At 46.2% G+C, this 19,870-nt stretch overlaps 1 protein-coding gene and 1 long non-coding RNA gene across 8 annotated transcripts in view; one reads left to right on the forward strand and one right to left on the reverse strand.

The window, feature by feature from the left end:
• The window catches only part of LOC308180605, a 193,693-nt gene that overhangs the window by 31,237 nt on the left and 142,586 nt on the right, over positions 1–19,870 (forward strand). The gene's annotated exons all lie outside the window — the stretch shown is intronic.
• The window catches only part of WSCD1 (WSC domain containing 1), a 30,204-nt gene continuing 11,383 nt past the window's right edge, over positions 1,050–19,870 (reverse strand). For both annotated transcript variants that reach the window (XM_080562564.1, XM_080562565.1), the window contains 7 exons: positions 17,365–17,479; positions 15,887–16,071; positions 12,701–12,822; positions 6,637–6,802; positions 4,982–5,146; positions 4,088–4,288; positions 1,050–2,194 (listed from right to left, as the gene is read on the reverse strand). In XM_080562564.1, coding sequence (XP_080418690.1) covers positions 1,842–2,194; positions 4,088–4,288; positions 4,982–5,146; positions 6,637–6,802; positions 12,701–12,822; positions 15,887–16,071; positions 17,365–17,479 — 1,307 coding nt within the window. In that variant the 3' untranslated portion in view covers positions 1,050–1,841. The remainder of the gene's footprint in view (positions 2,195–4,087; positions 4,289–4,981; positions 5,147–6,636; positions 6,803–12,700; positions 12,823–15,886; positions 16,072–17,364; positions 17,480–19,870) is intronic.

The following is a 19,870-nucleotide window of genomic DNA, read 5'->3' on the forward strand; positions in this document are numbered from 1 at the left end:
AATCCTCGTGTTTTGTGGTGGACCCACAGTTCTGGCCTGTGGTCTCGTGTGAAGAATTTGCACAACTGGCCTAGGCCTGGGCTCAGATTCCATGGGACATGGCCCAAATCCACTGACAGGAATTGGTGCCCAAGCATTTTAATGCCTATGTCCAAAAAGAATCTGTTCTTTTTTAAGTCACAGTAATGGTGGTGATAGACCTATTTTGCAGCTTCCAGATTTACCCACTTTGTTGCTCGTTCTCCGCTACAAGGGGGCTGGCAGGGAGAACTCCGAAGGCGCGGGCCAGCAGCCCCAGGCAGAAGGTGCCAGTGGGAAGCCCTCACGCCGCCACGCGTGTCCCGGTGCCTGAGTGCTGCGGTGCCCAGACGCTGCTCCCCAGTCAGTGAGAGCAAGCAAGGCTCAGGTTGGCTGAAATTTGTATTTGCTGATGTGAAGGCATTGTGCAGTGCGGTGCGCGTGTTGCTTTAGGAATATGAATGGTTATTCGCTATTTAAAGAAAGTGCTTTCCTCTCGTTGGATTTTAGGGATTCTACTTTTCTGTCAGTTGTCTGACTCCCAGTGATGTTTTACAACTACTTGGAGTGACATTCGTCAAGGTTGCCTACTATTATCTTTTCTGTTAACGTTTTAGTGACAACCATTATATAGTGCAGCTTATGTGAAAAAGTAAAACGTTGGGTATTAAGTGGGGTCAGGTAATGGAAGCTGAATAAAGCTTTCCAAATCATTTGCCACAACCTCCTTTGTTCTGTTTTGTGTGTGTGTGTTTTGTTTTTAATTCTTCCCCACTTGCCTTTACCTGGATTTTCAGCATCAGAATCAAGCTGATTTTCTTCTGGCTGTGTTTGTCATGTAAATGGCAGAAGATTTTTGGCTTTCGTTGTAAATCTGCTCAGTTGTCTGTAACTGCAGCACTGTCAGGGTAGTTTGGTTGCTGGGGGAGAGGCTGGGGGGAAGTGCCCCAAGCACAAACAGGGAGCTGTGTGTGGAACGGGACTATTTACTTATTTTAAAGCACAAATGACACACGCAGAGGAAGCCCAGCTCCCTTTATACAAACTCCTTATTTTATTAAAACTACTGTTTTCAGGCAGGTTTTCAAGGAATCCTTTATTTCACATGAACAGAAGCATCTTGCAGTCCCTTAGGCTGTGCCGTTCGTAGGCTTCCACGCTTGGTGGCTGCTGAGCACCGGGTACTCCCTGGCACAAAGCGGAGCAAGCGGCAGTAGCTGGGGCGAGCACCTTGCTGGCTGGCTCTGGAGAGTGGTGGCGCAGCCTTCAGCATCTGTCAAGACCACCTCGGTGCTCCCTGGGGGGCCTGATCCCCTCACCCTGCCTGGTAAGGGCTTGCTTCAGCTCCCACAGGGAGCCTGGAGCCCGTCCTGGCCAGCAAACCCGAAGAGGGAAGCCATGGACCATGCTGAGAAGAACAGAATTTATTGTCTTAAGTGCTCCGTTGAAAATCATTTGTCAGCGTTGAGACTTTTTTTCTCCCTTTACATATACCCATTTCCAACTCGGTAGCTGTGAAATCCCCAGCAACCCTGGTGGCGGATGCCTGCTGCAGGAGCAGCATCCCTTTGCTGCGGAGTTCTGGCCGTTTGTGCACAGAGGGGCACACGCAGGCAGACACTGGTAGCTTTGCCTTGGTTTCTATCCTTTGTTTTGTCTTTTGGAGCTCTTAGTGCCCTGAAGAACATCCAAGAGTAGAGAGAATTTGCACTACTCAGCAGATTCCACAAGTATCTTTGCTTTAGCTGCTATACAGGTCTTTTTTTTTTTTTTTAATGAAAAAAAATATATATTTCTAAACATAGCTGAGTGCTACCACGCTATCATCTTGGCACATACTCTCTGGGTAGCCCTGTGAAGTTTCTTCCCCTCAGGGCTTCATCCACTGTCAGGATGTAGCTGTTGATAAGATCTTTCATTTCCTGGGTGAATGGCTCAAAATTCTTCTGCTTAGCACCAGACCGCTTGAAATTCCCATCCCTATTGTTCTCAACGCAGAGCAGCCGGTCCTCTGTCACTGTCATGTTGAGGAACTCCACCATCTCCTTCAGCTTGGGGATGAGGCTCTGTTTCAAGTCCTCATAGTGGATGACAAGGAGGCGTTTTCCATACTTCAGCCAGTCCAGGACGTGGGAGGCCCACCAGGAGGCATAGCTGTTCACAAAATCAGGCCACTCTAGATGATGGGAAAAGCAGAGAAATAAGACCATGTTAGCCGTGCTTTCCCCAGTTTTCTAAATTTTACCTTGGTGCAGGAGTAGAGGTGCTGGCCATGGAATGACACTGGTGGGCGGGTGTGCGCTGGAGAAGGCAGTGTGGCCAGCTGCAGAGGTACAGCAGCTCTGCTTCCAGCTTTGGGTATGGAGGCGGATGCTGTTCTTCCCCTGTTCAAAGTGGTGATGGGGTAGTGCTCCCAAATGTGGATGCCTAACCCTGCTGCCCCTCAGTCACCCGGACTGTGCAGGTTTGGGGCATTAACGGTGCTGGGAGAAACTCAGCTGTACGGGAAGTCCCTTGGGAGGGTCAGGACAAGGCCAGGCAGAGCTGCAACTTTGCATCTTTCATGTGTCTTGCATTTAGGGCTTGAGCTCTCCTCTGTGCATGCAAGCAGGCAGCTTTGTGCAGGGTCTGGGGAAGGGCAAAAAGAAGGGAGAAGTGACTGGAGGAAAGCAGTGAAGGGGCACCGAGCAGGTCCTGCTTGGACACTGGTTTGAGCAGTGCTTTGCCATATAACTTCAAGATTCTTTTGCCTCTGTAGTCTTCTACCCTTTAACCTCTATTTCAAATGTTGTTTGAGAAAGAGACAGGGCAATTCTATATTTACATATATGTGTATATAAAAATACACACACATGCAGCATCAAAACCCTGATCCTCGCTGGGGCCTGAGGTGTTCCTCACTCACTTCCAGATTTGTTGAATAATATATCATTTTGATTGCTTCTGGGGAGATTGGATAAGAATACAGGATTAATTGGGAAGATTCTTGGGTTCCTGGCAAATGGGAGGGATTTATGGTCACTTACCAGGATCACCAGGACAAAATTTACTGAATTACTTTCCTGCTATTGCCTTGGGTGACACCTTAATCTCTTCTGGGTGGTTGTGATAATTTTCCGAGGCTCAGGATAGTCTGAGCTGAAGGTTTTGGGTTGGACAAAGAGCAATTGTGGCTGAAATATAACAGTTTGTAGCACAGGAAAGCCATTCCCTCCAGTCTTTATTTTCTCTTTTCTACGGGCTATTTTGCCTGCTTTTTGATGAATCGGTCTTGAGTTGTGACTGATGAAAGGTGATATATGAACTTGGGAAAGAAACATGCTGTGACAAAGGACACTTCCCTGCCACCCCCAGAGCCCTGTTCTATGTGGTTTGCCAAGCCATATCTGTTATGTCTAAAACATACAAGAGGAGAAATGTGTGCTGAATCCTTTCTGTGCTGCAGAGTCTGTATGCAGCAGGGAAATCAGTCCTGCTATCCAGCTTGCTAGTCAGAGGCATGAAGTGTGGCAGTCATACTCTGAAGTCCTTTCATGTGTTCAAGGAATGCTGAATCTGAAGTCTCCTTATTGCTATTATCCTTATTTATCTGCAGCTCAGTAGCACCTGTGCAGTGCTGTAAAACTTCCTTCAGGAAAGTCATGCTCCATCAAATCCTCTAAATCTTAAATTAGATTTCTCTGGGTTATTACGTGCTGCAGGGGCAAACTTTCTTTGCGGCACGTAGCCTGGTGAATGGGCTGCGCAGCGGGCTCTTGTGCCTGGATGCGTTTTCTCTGCCACCCGGTACTTTGGTAGCAGTATTGCTGCTGCCTGCAGCCACAGTGCTGCTGCCACGCTGCCCTCCTCTCTGCAGCAGCAGAGGTATGGCCCCACAGTGTCCACTCCCAGAGTGCGGGTCTGAGCGCTTCAGGGCCTGTCCTGTGCTGTGGTGGGACTCAAGTCCCACTGAGCGTTTGCAGTGCTCTTTGAGGTTTCGGCATCCTGTCATGGCGTTACCCTGTCAGAATGCCACAGCAGTAGGCTTCAGGCCCTGTCCACAGCAGCGCTGGGTGCCCTGACACACTACCTTTGCTCTTCCAGTTGCGGTCCGTGGCATAGCCTAGGTGCCCAGCGAATTTCCTGTTGAACTCAGCCATGAGCGACTTGTAGGGGTTCCTTATCAACAGGATGGCAGAGTCAAACATTTCAATCTCTGTCTTGCCGCTTTCATGAGTTTTCACGCAGATGGTCCTTCTACTTCTCCAGTGGTCTTTTTCTCCTTTAAAACCTGTTTTACAAGACATGATATTTTTTGTTTTTGTTTACCCCACATGATCATATATCTGTGTCTTTTCATGTTCTTAAACCAATCCCTGCAGCGGTGTAAAACTGTTGTGAAAACACCAGTCAATTAAACCTGCCACCCAGTGCCTGAGACCAGGGCTGGCCACCTGCATGGCTAATTAACTTCACATGGGCTGGAGGAATTAGTAGGCACTCACGACAAAAGGGCTGCTCTCTGTGAAGCCAGTGCTCGGTGCATGATAAACATCAGGGTTACCCTCCTCAAGGTACTGGCCAGGGTACTGGCCTCCCAGAAGAATTAGTGACATTTAAAACAAACAAAAAAAAAATAACCTCTTGTTTCATGTGCTACTGAAGTGTCTTGACCTCAGGGTTTAGTCAACTTTGTCTTTTGGACCATTCTTTTAAATGGGAGCGGCATGCTTGCAAGTACACAGCAACAAAACACGAGCCTGACTGCTGTTCAGGCCAGTATCTGCCCACTGAGCACGCTGCTGGAGCAGTCCCTGCTGCTGCCTGCACCACGAGGGACCACTTGTTCTAGGCACATGTTTAAATTGGACCAGATATGATGACAGTGACGCCCTTGTTGGCTCCAAGCAGAAGGACGCTGGAGCACGCAAGTAAAACCCTGTGCCTTGAAGCGCTTTGTGTGTCCCGTCCCCTGAAGCAGTACCTTTGTTGTAGAGGGCTCCATCGAAGTAATAGCTGCCTGTGTAGTAGCCCGTAGCATGCTCTATCAAATGGCGAGCCCATGTATTGCCAGCTCCAGGAAAACTTGACAAAGCAACAAACACTTTGGATTTAGTGGTTAAGAATTTTCTGTCTGTGCAGCGGGTGTCTGCAAGTATAGAAGATATTTCATTGTTAGCATTGTGGCTTTGTAGTTATTCCAATGGCAGCCCTTGATTACAGGGTTTATTGTTTCTTTCTCCCTTTCAAATATAGGATATCAATTTGAGTCCAGTTGTGAGTCAGCTACTTCCCAAAATTAATTCATCCATAAGAGGCCGAAGAGATTATCCTCAGAAAAGGTTTTCACTGGTTTTGTGTTAGGCAGTGCATTTTTGTTAGAGCTACAGCAAACCATTTTACTTGCCAGCAAGTTCTGATGAAAGTCCCTTGATGTCTGCCTGTTAATTGCTGTTCCCCTGGCAGGCTGGCTTTTCAGTGAAACCCTGAATGTGCCATTATACCTGAAAACTGCAAATTTTATAGCACAGGAAAAACCCCTCCTACTGAAAAGAGCTGGCACTCAGTTAAGCATCCAGACTATGATTCTTCTCCAGAAAAGGGCGTGAGGCTGTTAAGGTGCCTGTGCTGCTCTGATCTCTGGTGGGGCTAGAACCTAGCTCCTACACGTTTTTGTAAATACTGACTGTATTGCTTAACATGCCGGTAAAAGTAAGGGTAGGGGGTGAGAAGCAATCCCAGCCCTCTATGTCGGTACAAAAAGAAGCCAGGAAATAATTAGAAATCACTCCTTTTTCGTTCTTCAAAGTAGCCTACAGATGGATCCATGGCCTGAAAGTGCAGCATAGTCCAGAAAAAGTTGTCTTGTGCTACTCCTGATCTACACAGATGTGGTAGATGCTAGCAATTTCCTGAAAGTGAGTGTTCTTGAATGACCTTTTGACATGCTGTTACCTGCAGTATACCTCTGAATTGAAAGATGAAGGGGGGGAAAAAAAAAAGGTGTTGGGGGGAAAAAAACTGCACCAACCTAGCACAGAATTTAATTTTAAATTTGTGAATAGTTTTGCTGAACTTGGTGCAAATCACTGCATGGAAAAAGCTACAGGTTCTGACGTGATAGTTTACAGGATTAGGGCCTCACTGTCTGCTTTGTTTTCTGGCTTTGACACACGTGAAGATTAATGTTTTGGAGGAAGGTGGGCAGAGAAAAATTAGAGTTTGCAGAGCTGTCTTGATGCCCCTGCTTAACAGGGGGCTGAGTGCGCACTCAATGAACAGGACTCAAGCCAGACTACAGGGTCCTTGTCCCCAGGTGTCTCGGGGTTTGGCTTCCCAGGCTCTACCTTCTCTCTCCATCTGCAAAATAATTTTTCCAGTGGGGAGGATGTACTGTTTAACAAGAGAACGGTTGGAAATAATACCTGGAAAGATGCATGTTTATGAACGTGACTACAAGAAGGGAATTTAGATTAGGGGTGTCTTCTAAATTCCTGGTGTGATATTAGTCATAGAGGATAAGACTGCTGTAAACTGAACGATTCCAACCCGCTGCAGGAGGGAGAGGCAGAGGGGGTGCGGGGGGCTCTTTCCCGCAGTAGGGGGTCCAGTCCTGGCATGGCAGGCCTGGAGCTGTACCTTGCACCGGCGTCTGGTAGACCAGGCAGTACTTCCCCCCGGCAGCAGTGCTGACGTTGAGCATCCCGCTGCAGAGCTGCCTGTCTGCGCCGCCGTGCAGCGAGAAGCGCCCAGTGGGGTAGCCGCAGTAGCACTCCCGCCCTCGGATGACTGCCAAGGGAAATTCCTATAAAGGAGAGAAAATAGATCAGTGCGTAAATGCCACGGCATCGACAGCCTGTGGGGAATGCTCCTGTTATGCAAAGGAAAAATAAATCTTTACGGGGCCACTGTCAAGATCAAAGCAGTGTTTGATGTATCATTGTAAATCTCGCTTCTTATATACTACTGCCTTTAACATGGCAATTTCTTTAAAAATAGATTTCAGACAGATCTTGTAAAGTTTGAAAAGTCACGATATTATCTTTTCATTATTCTTAAATATATCATTTGATAATATTCCTGCAGTCTTAGTATGTAACTCCCCCTGAAACTTTAGTATGGGAAAAGGTGTTTACCCCCAAAATGAGCATTTTGAATTGTATCGTGTTCTGAACTTCCATTTATAGTCCTCCAAACTGAGGAGTCATCTGCTAAAAGGTTTGACACATTCAGTTGAATTTACCAGAGTTTGTACAGAAGAAACGTGACCTTAAAAAATCAAAAGGAAAAAGGAACTTAGACCCCCTAACTAACTGCTGCAGTCATGTTTAAAATAAAAGTAAAACAAAGCCATGAAGTATGCATCTTACTGTGACACCTTCACAGTTTGAAAAACACTACTGTGTATAGAGGGGCTGGTGTAGGGCTTGAGTACTACTGTGTACATATTTTGGAAAAATTACTCGAACTGCCAAGTAACTTTTATGCCAAGTAACTACCACTTTCAGAGGGAAATGTGTGCTAGTTGCTTGCTGAAGAAATTTGGAAGTGTTTACATGCTCCATATGAAAAGTTCATTCATTAGTTGGCAAAAATTTGCCCTAAAATTCAGTCTTCCTCCTGTTTACTGGGAAGACTGGGCTTGCGTTTTCGCAGACTTCGGAAGCCTCCCAGACAGCCCGCTGGGTGACATGCTGCGCATCAGCATGCAGGGAAGGGCCCAGCCTCGATGACAGTGGCTGAAGGAAGGTCAGGTTATTCGAGCACAGAGCATTCAATTCCACCTATTCCCTACCAACACTTTTTGCCTTTTAAAAGTCTCCTGGCCTCTGGAAGCACATGCCAGGACTGCTGAGCAGCTTATCTCTTGCTCTTCCCCACGTGTTCATTCTCTGATAAGGAGTCAAATACAACACACGTGCCATCTGTGCCCAAACAGCCAACATTTGCTTAGTGAATGAGATATGACATTGTCAAAAACTATTTACAGATTTGATCCAAGGGCAAGAGTTCTTTGCCTACAAACAGATTTTTCCCTTTATTTTGAAGCAGCATCTCTCCATTGGAGAAATTAGTAAATGTCCTGGCCCTCAAGCACAGCCTAGAATAACAATGGGCCTTTTACCTCATGCCAAGTGGCACCTGCAAAGGATTTACTCTTCTGGAAGGTTGGAGATTTTTGACGGGACTTAAGCATGTGCATCTCTATACTTCTGCATCTTTGTGCAATCGTTTTTCTGAAGGCAAAAAAGCCTGGGACAATATAGTACTGTTTTGCAATCACTCTGCAACACAGTTTGTGACTAAATGTAGTTCAGGGAAGAGAGATTCGGGGCTAGCGTTTGGCCCTTGTAGAGGGCAGGGGTGGCCAGGCTAATCCCCCACGTGTGTGCAGCCCCTCTGCTGGTCAGGCAGTATTATGAGAGCAATCTCTTGCTGTTTTTCTATTTTGTGTTTCTTTGTGCGGGTCTTTCAATGTCTTTCCCAAGCTTTCCTGAAGCAGGGCTCTTGTTTTGGCCATAAACAGTAGCATCGACCTTTATCTGGATTCAGCTCCTGCTGTCTCCTGTAGCCTTACTACTGATGCTACGCCTCTTGCCTCCACTGTTTCTTCTTATCAGCGCCTAACTTCAAAGTCTGGTAATCCTAGTGCTATATAGCATATGAAGCATCTAGCAAAGAGTTATTTCTGGGATGGGGAAAGAAAAACATGGGTGTCTCCTACTTGTATCCCTCATTTAAATCAACCTTCAGGAAGAGGAACTGGAAAAGACCTCAAACAAATGAGTGTCCTGGTACCTGGCTGGCAGAGGGTGAAGGGCTCTCCTTACAAGCACAGATTAACCGAGAGAGAAGGATGTATTTGCCTCTGTCGTGTATTTGTGACCTAATGGAGCTGGCCGCGATACAAGTGGTGGGGGATGTTTCTTGCATCTCCTGCTGCTTGAGTCCCACGCAGCTGGAAGTGCTGACGCAATCTCACACCTGATGCCACCTCTGACACTTCTTTGCGGATACTTTGCTAACTGTGAGTGTTTAAGCACCCTGATGTAAATTTAGCATAGGCAGTACGACCCTAACATGCAAACACAGGCACTAGCAAAACCTACTACCGATAAACTGGAAGAGTTCAGTCTATCTCCCTCCTGTTTCTGTGGTGTTAGGTGGCCTTTCAGACCCAAGGAAGGTCTGAAAATTGTCTTGAAAGGAAAAATCATGCTGTTAGCGCATTTCAGGAATTTTTTCTCCAGCAACATAAAATGTCATTGCTTAGGGTAAGAAGAACATTTTGGTCACTAATTTAGACTTAGGACACACGGTGCCTTTTTCCATTAAAGTGTCAAATCCTTGCATATTTGCCAACTGCAAGCAGCAACCAACAACAACAAAGTTGCTTCTTTCACCTCTCTTTCCCTACTCCTTCAGTTCTGCTAGCTTTAATATGATAGCAATTTTTAAATCAAAAGATGATGATCTTACCTTCAGCAATTTGAATTGTTTTGTTTCATCAAGTATTTTAAACTGACATATCTGTACGTTTATGAAGTGACTGGAAAATTTCAGATGATAAAGTTGCTTTATTTACGACACTAAGGTTTCAGCAGCATGATTTGGCCCTGAAAAACAGGGCCTTTCTTGGTTCAGTAATGGACATTTACATTTATTTACATAAAAATTAACCACACAGGTGCCTTCTCTCTGAGCTTCAGCATGTGGTTGGGGAAAGGGGAGAAGCTGGGAGCTGGCGTGATGAGTAGCAGGTCTCAGATCGTAGGGCGTGATGGAAGAAGTGTTATGGTATTTGCGGGGATCGTACCTGGACCCGCAGCATCAGTGCAAAGCACTGTATTCAGCAACTCAGTATTCATACTCTGCATCTAACTGAAGCAGCACACCGAATGATTGTAAAACAGTGTATTCAGCTTTGTCTTCCTGTCTGTGTTCAATCAGCAGCTACAAGTCATCAGCCGCACTCAGCCCGAAGTTGTGGTTGCTGCTTTAACCAACCACGCTTCTAAGTGCTTCTCTCTTCAAGACTTAGTGTACTTTCAGATTTTTTTTATCATATATAACTATATACAGCATCTGAGAGTTAAAAGGAATGGTTATTTAAAAATATAAATTCAAGTGGGGATGGCTTATTTATTATGCATGTTGGCTTATAAAATAACATATATGAAAATTATGACTTCTGGCTGAGGGACCTGGCAAAGAAACACATTCATGGCTCTGTTACAGGGCAATAATAGGTTGCAGTTAAGACATGTCATCATTCTGTTAATTAAGAAAGAAATAGATAATTAAGGCTATTTAGCAGGTATCATCTAAAGTTGTTTCCTCAAATTCATATCTCATATGCTTCCAAAGGATGGAGCTACCATTTCATCTGCACAAAGCCATTTCTAAGGCTCACAAATTGATATGGTATGTCTGTTTGCTTTTATTCTGAGTCCCAAATAGCAAAAGACTTATTTATGTATTTAAATTTAGGCTTCAAACTAGTCCTATTAAAAAGCCCAGTAGGTTTTCAGGTTGCATAGGACTTGGTGGGATTATTCTTTACAGCATAATAGCTTAGACTAAAAAGACAGAAATGACAGTGCTTTCCTAATTCCATAGAAGGCCTATAACAGCTGGGAAGTTGTCCAACTTATTTTGAAAGGAAAGGAACCAAAGTTGGGATGAATGTTTCCACTGTCATAATAGGACTTGCTTTGATAGCATTTAAAGCTGATACTGGTTTTTCGTGTTCCTTCACCAAAGGTGTAATTTGTTTTTTTTGTTGTTGTTGTGTAGTGTTTTGCTTGGGGATGAACAATCTCCTGCTGCTCTTCTGGTCCTGTTCAATTGCTAAGCTAACGAGGGACATTTGGTATTGGTCTTTTTCCTACACTTGTCAGCCAGCAGGAATTTCAGATGCTTCCACTTTTGGGCCAGAAAACTTTGAAGGAACATAAACTTCTGAAAATCCACTTCTTCAGAAAAGCCTTCTCCCAAAACCACAACATTATGACTATGCTTAAAAATTACTGACCTTGTGTATAAGCACATCTAGAAAAACTCATCCTGAGTTTTCGTACACTTTCGTAGGTAAAGAAGCCGTAATGGCACCTTATCAGTAAATATTAATAAAATGTTACCTGTGGGTAAACTTCAATACAGAAAGATTCAATGTTTTTTCCCCTGCAGTTACGGAACACATCAGTGGCAGATCTTGGAAAGAATTGGTCACAAAGTCCTGCTTTACTAAATGTTTATGTGTATGGAGGGTGTGAGTGTGTGTGTATGCATGTTTGTGAGGCGCTGCGTGTAGGATATAAAGGTGATTAACTGCAGCTCACCGCGCAGCGTTAGTTCCGTGATGCATTCTCAAAACACTGTCCTGATGAGCTTTTATAGAGGATAGGTTGACTGGGAAAAGCTTTCCCACTCTGCACCATGGTATAAAAGCAACTAAAATTGCGTAGTAATTAAGAATTTTTGTTCTTGCCGTAATAGTTTTAATCAACTTTGTGATGCTAGAAGACAAAATAATTGAATGCTCAGCTTAGTACTAAGGCTGCACGTGGCTGCGGGCTAAGTCTGACCCCTGAGCAAACACTGCTCTGCACACACAAACAAGCCCAATGGGAGTTAGAGGGGGAGGGAACCCAACCACAGCAATAGCCACGGAGCAGAGACAGTCATGGGCCCAACGTTTCTTCCCACAGGGATACCCAAGTTCACCAAACTCCTCCTGTTTTCATGTCCGTGGTATAACACTGATAAATGGGAGCACAAACAAAGGTGATGCTGCAACCCCAGGGCGTGCACGAGGGCAGATGCTAGCTTGTGCATTCAAACCTTCTGTCCAAAAGCCAATAGGCACACAACTGAACTCATTAGTTGCTTTCTGGTGGTCTTGTATCTGGAATGAAGCAGTTCTACAATGACTCCGTTTTAAGTTAAAATAAATTAGATTTAAATTCTTTGGGTTACAGTGAAAGTGGCATAAATTCTTTTTGTGAGGAAAGAGATGTGCGTATTAAAGTACCTGGAAAGCCCACCTGCTCTTAGCTTATCTGCTTTTTTTTTCCTCCTCTGGCAGCTTTTTTTTTTTTTTTGTTAAATTAAGATTGTATCATTTTCCTAGCTGACACAGTTACACTGCTATAGAATACTGTGTGCTGATACCTCAAAACTAAAATCCTTGGTTTGCCCTCATAAGGGAGCAAATGGGGCTAGACTCCCACTGGGGGCACAGCGGGTGTCCTGCCTGCCTTGCACGTGTGCCTGGTGAGCCCCCCCCGAGCACTGGAGCCATGTTTCAGGTGCTGCTGGCCCACATCTGTCCGCTGGCAACGTATCTGCCACGCGAACCGCAGCTTCCAAAGCCTCTCTGGGGCCACATCCTGCTCTGGGCGTGGTTTGAATGGGACACGGGAATGGTACCGGTTTCCTTGGGGCTGAAAATTGTCACTTGGGATGGCTTCTCTGTGCATGATACAGAGTGGCATGGCTCTGCCGCTTGCCCTCCCACCTGCCCCACTCCAGAACGGTCGGACCAGATGCGTCACTGGGTATTTACCATGGTGAGCTTTGTCCTTTAGAAATTCATTCACAAATTCGGAGCTCTAAGGCACTAATCTTTGCTATTCTCTCAGTAGATCAAAACTTAAAATAACAGAAAGAAGAAAGGATGTGAAATGAGAACTGTTCTTACTTTCTTGGAGCAAAATTCAGAGCACATCTCCACCGTCAAATTGGGCTGTATCAAAGAGGCTGGAAAGGTGTCTGTTAAATTTTCTGGAGCTCTAAAACATCCTCGATAGATAACATTCCTCCCTGCAGGGATATGAAATAGGTTTCTCTTGAGAAAACAATGTCCATAGTATCCTGTCTCTATCACAAAGAACAATATTAGGTTCAGAAGCTAAAGAATAATGAAATAAATTTTATATTCCAACTGCTTTAGAAATAAGAGAAACCATGATATACACTAGAAAAATGTGTTGCAAATCCTGTGGTATTGAAAGGAGCACATGCCTTTAGCTTTGTACTAACCACTGAAAGTAGGGCTGCAGCAGAGTTTAAATTAAATTCCACCAGTGGAGGGCATTGCTATTGTTTGCAGCTGCCAGCTTTCTTTTGAAGACATGCTTTCCCCTGAAAGACTTAAAAGCCCTGATAAAAAGCTACAAAGCTTCACATCATCTGCACCAGAAAAGGAGAGGAATTTAAATGAATCCTGAAAGCCCCCACAGGGACTCACCTTCCTGCACATCTGCTCAGTTGCTGATATCCCTCTCCTCTTCCACTCACTCGCTCTCTTTTCAGGGCAAGGGAGTTTGCTGCAGTCTTCAGAATCTGAACTAGGCTTTTGTAAGCTGTTCAGGGAGAATAGCTTTCTTGAAGTCTTTAGCATCAGCCTCTGATCTGACCTGCTCCTGTATAAATGCCACAGAGCTTGGCAGAACTGCTCCAGTTTTTTTGCATCACTGTGAGTGAACTCAGGATTTGGCCCAAATACTTTTTACAAGCAGTAATACAATTTTCCCTCCTCTTAAGAGAGAAATGTCCCCTAAGGGAACCAAACAAAAACCCAAAGCTATCACTGTCTCAGGTGAGGCAATGCATTTGCACAGATGAACGAATGATAATGAAGAAAATAACATTGTGTGGCTGGGTTAGAAAATGGAAAATGTCTGCATGCACACATTTCTGTAATTCATTGGATTCTGTGCGGTTTACAAAGGTGGAAAATGTCTTTCTACCAACTCAACTCTATTTACATAATTTACTTAACAAGACTTAACAGGAAGAAAGGTCAATTTGGAAATGAATTTGGGTCTTCCAAATCCTGGTCCACACCCACTGGCTGCCCTAAATAACACTCACCAGAACTGATGCAGGAATGTATTGTGGTGGATGACAGGAGAGATGTAGTACAGTTTTGAGGGGAAAACTTGTGTATGAATTTTCAGGCAGAAGGGTCCAGGTTCTCTAGCATGCACCAAGAGCAAATCTATGGAGAAGCTGTCCAATAACTGTTGTAATAACTGTTCAAAGCAGTTACTAGAAGCAGTACTATATATTGGGATCACTTAGAAGATGTGCAAATAAAACAATTTAATGCAAGCTGCGGAGGGAACAGGAATCTCCCTGAGATCGATCAGGTCATTGCAAGCATGGCATCAAGGAATAAAAGAGCAGTTTTTCAGTTTTGCAGGATGCTGTTGGAAGACTTCCTGCTAAAATTCACACTAATATTTAATTTTGGACATATTTGTTTTATGAGCATAGTGATATCAGTTGGTCAGGCAGGTGACTTGACCTGCCCCCATCAACATGCAAGAGGGAGCAGGGCTCCCGGGGAACACGTGGCTCACGCTGGAAGCGGCTGCATTTGGGTCATCTCCCGCTTTCTGGTGGTGAGGACGGCCGTGTCCTGCCCCCAGGGAACGTCCCTGGGAGCTGCAGCCACTCCCAGCCTGCAGACGTGGAACTCTGTTGCGTTTAGGGTGAGGTGGAGCACGAGTCCCGCAGCACAGAGGCAGTGCAGCCCGTGGGGCCGGCTGGGGCAGGAGCCAGCAGAGCCCCTGTCTGCAGGAGGTTTGAACGGGGGCACCGCTGCATCTGCTCTGCGTTAGGAGCATCCGTGTGCCGGAACTGTTTTCTGTATTGCCTGTTGTAAATCACGGATGGTATCGGTTTCAGAGTTATTTTCCAATATATTTTCACAATTAATCATCATGATTAACGTTTTTGTTGGCCCCTCAGCTAACTTGTGTCAGTAGGATTCTTCAAACAGTCAAATATAAGGTATTACTAAGGGCAAACAAAATACAAATCTAGCTCCAGGCTAGACTAATTTGATGACTTATTCATTAATACTTGAAAAAAAAAATGCCATTTACTCCTGTAAAATATATATATGTATTTTTACACTGAAGATTTAAACAGTGATGCATGTCCTGGGAAACTTGCCAATGTGCCTGTCAGTCTGACACTAGCAATTTAGGTCTGTGTGCCTTTGATATATAATTTATATGTAGCTGGGTAGGTGATTGTACAAACCTTGACTTGTCTTAAAGATGTGAAGTACCATCAATACTGGCACAACCTAAGGTCTTGGTGCTTGTTCTCAGCAAATAACAGCCGAAGGGTCTTGTGAGCCTGCCAAAAGACTGCTCAGCTGTTTGGGTATTTTATATGCCTTGTGTTGGCCCAAAGGTTTATCTATTGTGTCTCCCATGACAGCTAATTGAATGACAACCAGAGAGCAGATGACTATCGTAGAGAGTAGATGACAAGTATTGTCATCTAAAGATGAAACAAAAAATTCAGCTGCTGCCTGAAAGAAGTCCTTGGAGAAGCAGAACTCTGTGGTCTTGTTCCTGTCCCTTAAGAGAGGTACCGGTGCACTTCTCTCTCTGGCCTCTATTTGTTCTCCCGCTGTATTCACATAGTATTTACTTTGCTTAGGATCATGTCTGAGCTAAGGATGACATTGGTGGGTGTGATTTTCTGCCCTTCTGTTACGAGGCACCCCTTCTAGGGCTGCTTCTTAAACACGTGGTTTTGTGGCTTTGCAACAGGTGCAGAAGGGAGCAGTTTTTCCTCAGCTGAAATTCTGCTGCTCTCGCAGTCACTGCACTGCCCTTCCTCCCCTAGTGCCAGTAGCTTTCTGAGGTGGATGCTCCCAGGTGCTGAGCAGCACTGCTGTTTTGGGGAGGGAGCCAGGGACCGGGCCAACAGCAAGCGGGCACCGTGCCCAGCAGGCCCTTCATCCTCTGCTGCTTCCAGCGCTGGTGGCAAGTGGAACGAGGCGAGCCCAGGACATCACGCTCGCTCCAGCTGCAGTGCCAGCATCACCACCCAAGAGCAGCCTCACCCACCGCCCACTTACGTCGTGGTGCCGCTGCCCACAGCTCCTCCACCCTGTAGACAGACAGCCGGTTCACCCCGCCACAGACGGAGCCCTTCTCGCCCTTGCACTCGCTGTTGCACTCCTCAGGCCTGGAGGCAGTGACGGGGAGCTTGTTCCCGCAGTAGCACTCTGCTCCGTACGCCAGGCCCGCGTAGGTGTAAGCCCTGCGGGTGGCAGAATGAGACACAGTCAGCATGGGCGCCCTGGGCTGTCCCCGGGCTCCTGCCTAACAAATGTGAGATCCTGCCCCTGTGCTCTGCCTGCCGCTGCTCCAGAGGTGCAGCCAGCCGCTGGGGACCAGCAGCAAGGAGCCCGTGCCACAAGTGATGGGCAGGGAGCAACGGTGGTCAAAGGGAGCCAGCCCGTGCCCTGGGGCGGCCTCATCCTCGGTTTAGCCGGGTGGCGTGGGCATCCACGTGGCAGCCCTGGCCGTCTGTGGCAGTGACAAATTGGCGCTGCAGAGGTGACAGCCAGCCTTACCCCAAGCCACCACTTGGGGCTTTTGCCAGAAATATTTAGGACCGTTCAGAGTGGCAGAGGAGAAAGGCCCATTTCAGAGGTTCCATTAACTGGCATTTAAATTTGGGCACTTTGGATACGTTGGGCTGTTTTCAAGTGCTGAAAGTGAAGGCACGGCATGGGGCTCGCTGCCTCTCTTGGGGTGGTCAGGCCGTGGGCTGCCTCCCACCCGCCCTGACCCCAGCTAGCAGCTGCTGCCCGCCACCGCCACCCCCTGCTCCGGGGGGGGGGGTCGGCTGGGGCCTGCCCCCAGCACCGCAGGACAGCTCCGGGCGGCTGCTGCTGAGGGGCTGGCATGGGGAGACCCAAGGTCGGGGGGAGGCGGGGGTGTGAAGCTGCAGTGAAGCCCCCCGGAGCGGCAGGCTGCGTGGACGCTGCATTGCCTTGCAGAAGGAGGGAGGGAATGGTCACAGAAATAGCTCAGAATTGTGTTGCTGCTTCTGCTTCCTCTCATGCTTGGGAGTGACAGGAAGACATTTTCACGCGAGTATTCAGGCGGCTGTGCCCTGAGCACCAGTGTGGGTCCGCGGCTGATGGGCTGCTCCCTGGTGAGCCCCGCTGCCGGGGGCGGCCACCCTTGCAGCCGCGAGCCTGCTCCGCTGTGCAGCCCTGCTCTTGGGAATGCTGCGCTGCTCATGGGGTTATGGTTCAGACTAGGGGCCAAGGGGCAATAGCTAACAGCTGTCTAACAAAACACCAATTTTTGACCAGAACAGCAGAAAATACATTTAAATAGTCACGCTATAATAAAGAGCAATAGATAGGCAGCAGTGAAACAGTCTGCTTGAAGCAAGGTAGCAGAGCTGCTCCATGCCTGAAGGTACGAGATAATCACAGTTTTCACAGATGCTGGATGTTTAATATATGCACGCATTTCCATTTCAAATTCAGCCTCGCTTAGTGGCAGAAAAAAGTTGCAGTAAAAAGATATCACTCACCTCTCAGCACAAGCTTCCTGACAGTGAGATACTGTCATTTTTCTTAAGTCATAAAACACAGCACCCTTCAGTGTCCTCTCCCTCGAATCATCACTGAAGCATCCCATGTAGGTACCTGCGTGCATGCAAGACCAGAGTCAGCCAACGTGCACAGGCTACAGGAGAGGGGAGACTTCTGGTGGCGATTCACGGCCATAAATCGCAGGCAAGGCTGTGTTTGATCGAGTTGCAACCTGTCTGGAGCCCTGACTGCTCTGTTGACCTGTCTGCTGGTACTGATATGTGTATGCGCTGGAGAAGGGCAAGCTGGGCTGAGCGATGGAAAGGAAGGGCCGGGAAGCCAGGCTGCTCCCTGGGCTAGGTGCTGCCAGCACGCTGGGAAGCCTTCGCTGGCCCCGGTGCCCGCGGGCAGCTGCTACCTGCTAGGCTCCCTCCCTCTGGGGGTGAAAAATGGCCGATTTGTGCAGGGAGAGGGCAGGCAATCTTTTAAAAAGAAACTTTGGGTAATCTTGATGTGTTTTTTCAAGAAAACCTGGGAAATCTCAAGTTGAGACTAAAATAGTGCAAGAAAATTGTTAAGAAAATCTATTTCCTTTGGGTATGTAGAGTTATATTAAAGCTATAATGGAAAGATAACTTCATCCTTAACTAGGCAGCACTGTCTAGCTATCGCATTAAACTATCTCTTTCTCTCTGGTGCAAGTGAATATTTTAGAATATGTCTTGCTTTAGTTAGCATATGAAAGATAAGTATTTCTGTTAGACTGCATCCATGTTAAGCCTCTTTTTTGTTGTTTTTTTTTTGTCTTGAACAAAACACAATAAAAACCTAGCTTTTTTTTTTTAGTATATGATTGGAAGGACAACGTGGCAGCCCACCGTTATACAGCAATTTTGTGTATATAAGTGCATGTTATCGTTAAAATATGAAGGAAAAGGGAAATTTGATTTTAGAAGTAGCAGTATTAAAGTAACAATGCTGGGAAATTAAATAATGTGAGCTGTGGGCAGAAGGAGAATATACAATGAAAACTGAAATTAAGAAGCATTATATTAAGAATAAAATAATCCACAAGAAAAAGAAAGTTCAAGCCATTCTAAGAGAGATTTTGCAGCTAGAAAAAAAAAGAAACAAAAAACAAAACCCAGACATTTAAACATCACAAACACAACAGAGGATTCAAAGAACAGCACATTGGTAATTTGCAAACATGCAATTAGAAAATTCAGAAGCTGTGAATATACACCCACAGTACTCTGTTAACGAGATGGGAGTTACACACCTGCAGTAAGGATGTTCTGCACTTTACTGGAGACTTGTGGTTTGGGGATGTCGATTCAGACCAGCGGCAGCTGAAAACTCAGTGCACGGGGCCAGGGTGCCTGGCCCAGGGGCAGGGGCACACCAGCTGGCACGGGACATCCTCCTCTGCCTGCATCCCCCGCCCGCTGCTGTCAGCGCACAGTCTTAGAGCCGAACGTCACATCAGTGGTTCCGTGACCAGAACCGGTGGTTCTGCCACCTCTGCCATCCTCTGCAATGGCATAGCTGCTTCTGGCCAGGTCAGGAGAAACAATATAAAATGCCCCACTAGCTGGACCATTCTTAACAGAATTATTCATTTTTTACCTAATGAAGTGCTACTTTTAGTTGTTTTACTGTTACTTGTTGCGCTGCTATTTGCCGCTGTATTTGCCAGTCGCCCTGGCAGGGTAAAATGTGATCCCTGCCCTAAGCGATTTGTGAAGTAAGCAAGCAAAATAGCTTAAAGTGAAGAAAATAAATAAAAAGTTGAATTTTCTCGCTCAAGGTCACTGGATGCTGGGTGAGCACGGGGCAAGGCAAAGGGAACTGGAGGTGATCACAGGGTGCTGGAGCAGATGTCGTCGTTTCTGTTTCGGGCTAAGGGTCTGCGCCCAGGGCTGGCCGCTGTACCCGTGTGGAACTGGCGCGCTGGGTGCTGCGCTGGGAGTCCCGCGCTGAGGAGCGGTGCCCAAGCACAGCTTCCATCGTAAGCACTGCCTTGCTCACCGCGCTGCCTTGCAGGGCGTGAATCGTAGGGCAATGCTGGAACTTCAGCAAGCATTACAGTCGCAGAGGAGTTCATTATATCTTGGAAGGGATCCATAATGAAATAACAAGCCTGTAAGTTTACTGGGAGAAGTGAGGGGAGGAAGATAACATGCTCTATGTAGGAAGTTAAAATTTTAATTGATCCTAATTTCCAAAGGCTTTCCAATGCTTGTTAACAATACCGTTATTAATAATGTCACTTCATGTTCAGTCAGATATTCAAATGATGCATATTTGAATCAACATAACTCAATGGCTTGTAGCAATAAATAGTCCTTCTGGCTCCCTTTCAGTCAGCAATTAGAACTTGAGCAAGGCACTAGCTTAATGACTGATATGGGCACTAGCCTTAACTAATTTTATGGATAGTTTTGAAAATTAATCCTTTTGTTTTTAATTGAAGCTTTAAAAGTCATTCATGAAATCCGTGGA

This window comes from Anser brachyrhynchus (genome assembly GCF_964034855.1).
Source record: "Anser brachyrhynchus genome assembly, chromosome: 20".
Classification (NCBI taxonomy): Eukaryota; Metazoa; Chordata; class Aves; order Anseriformes; family Anatidae; genus Anser; species Anser brachyrhynchus.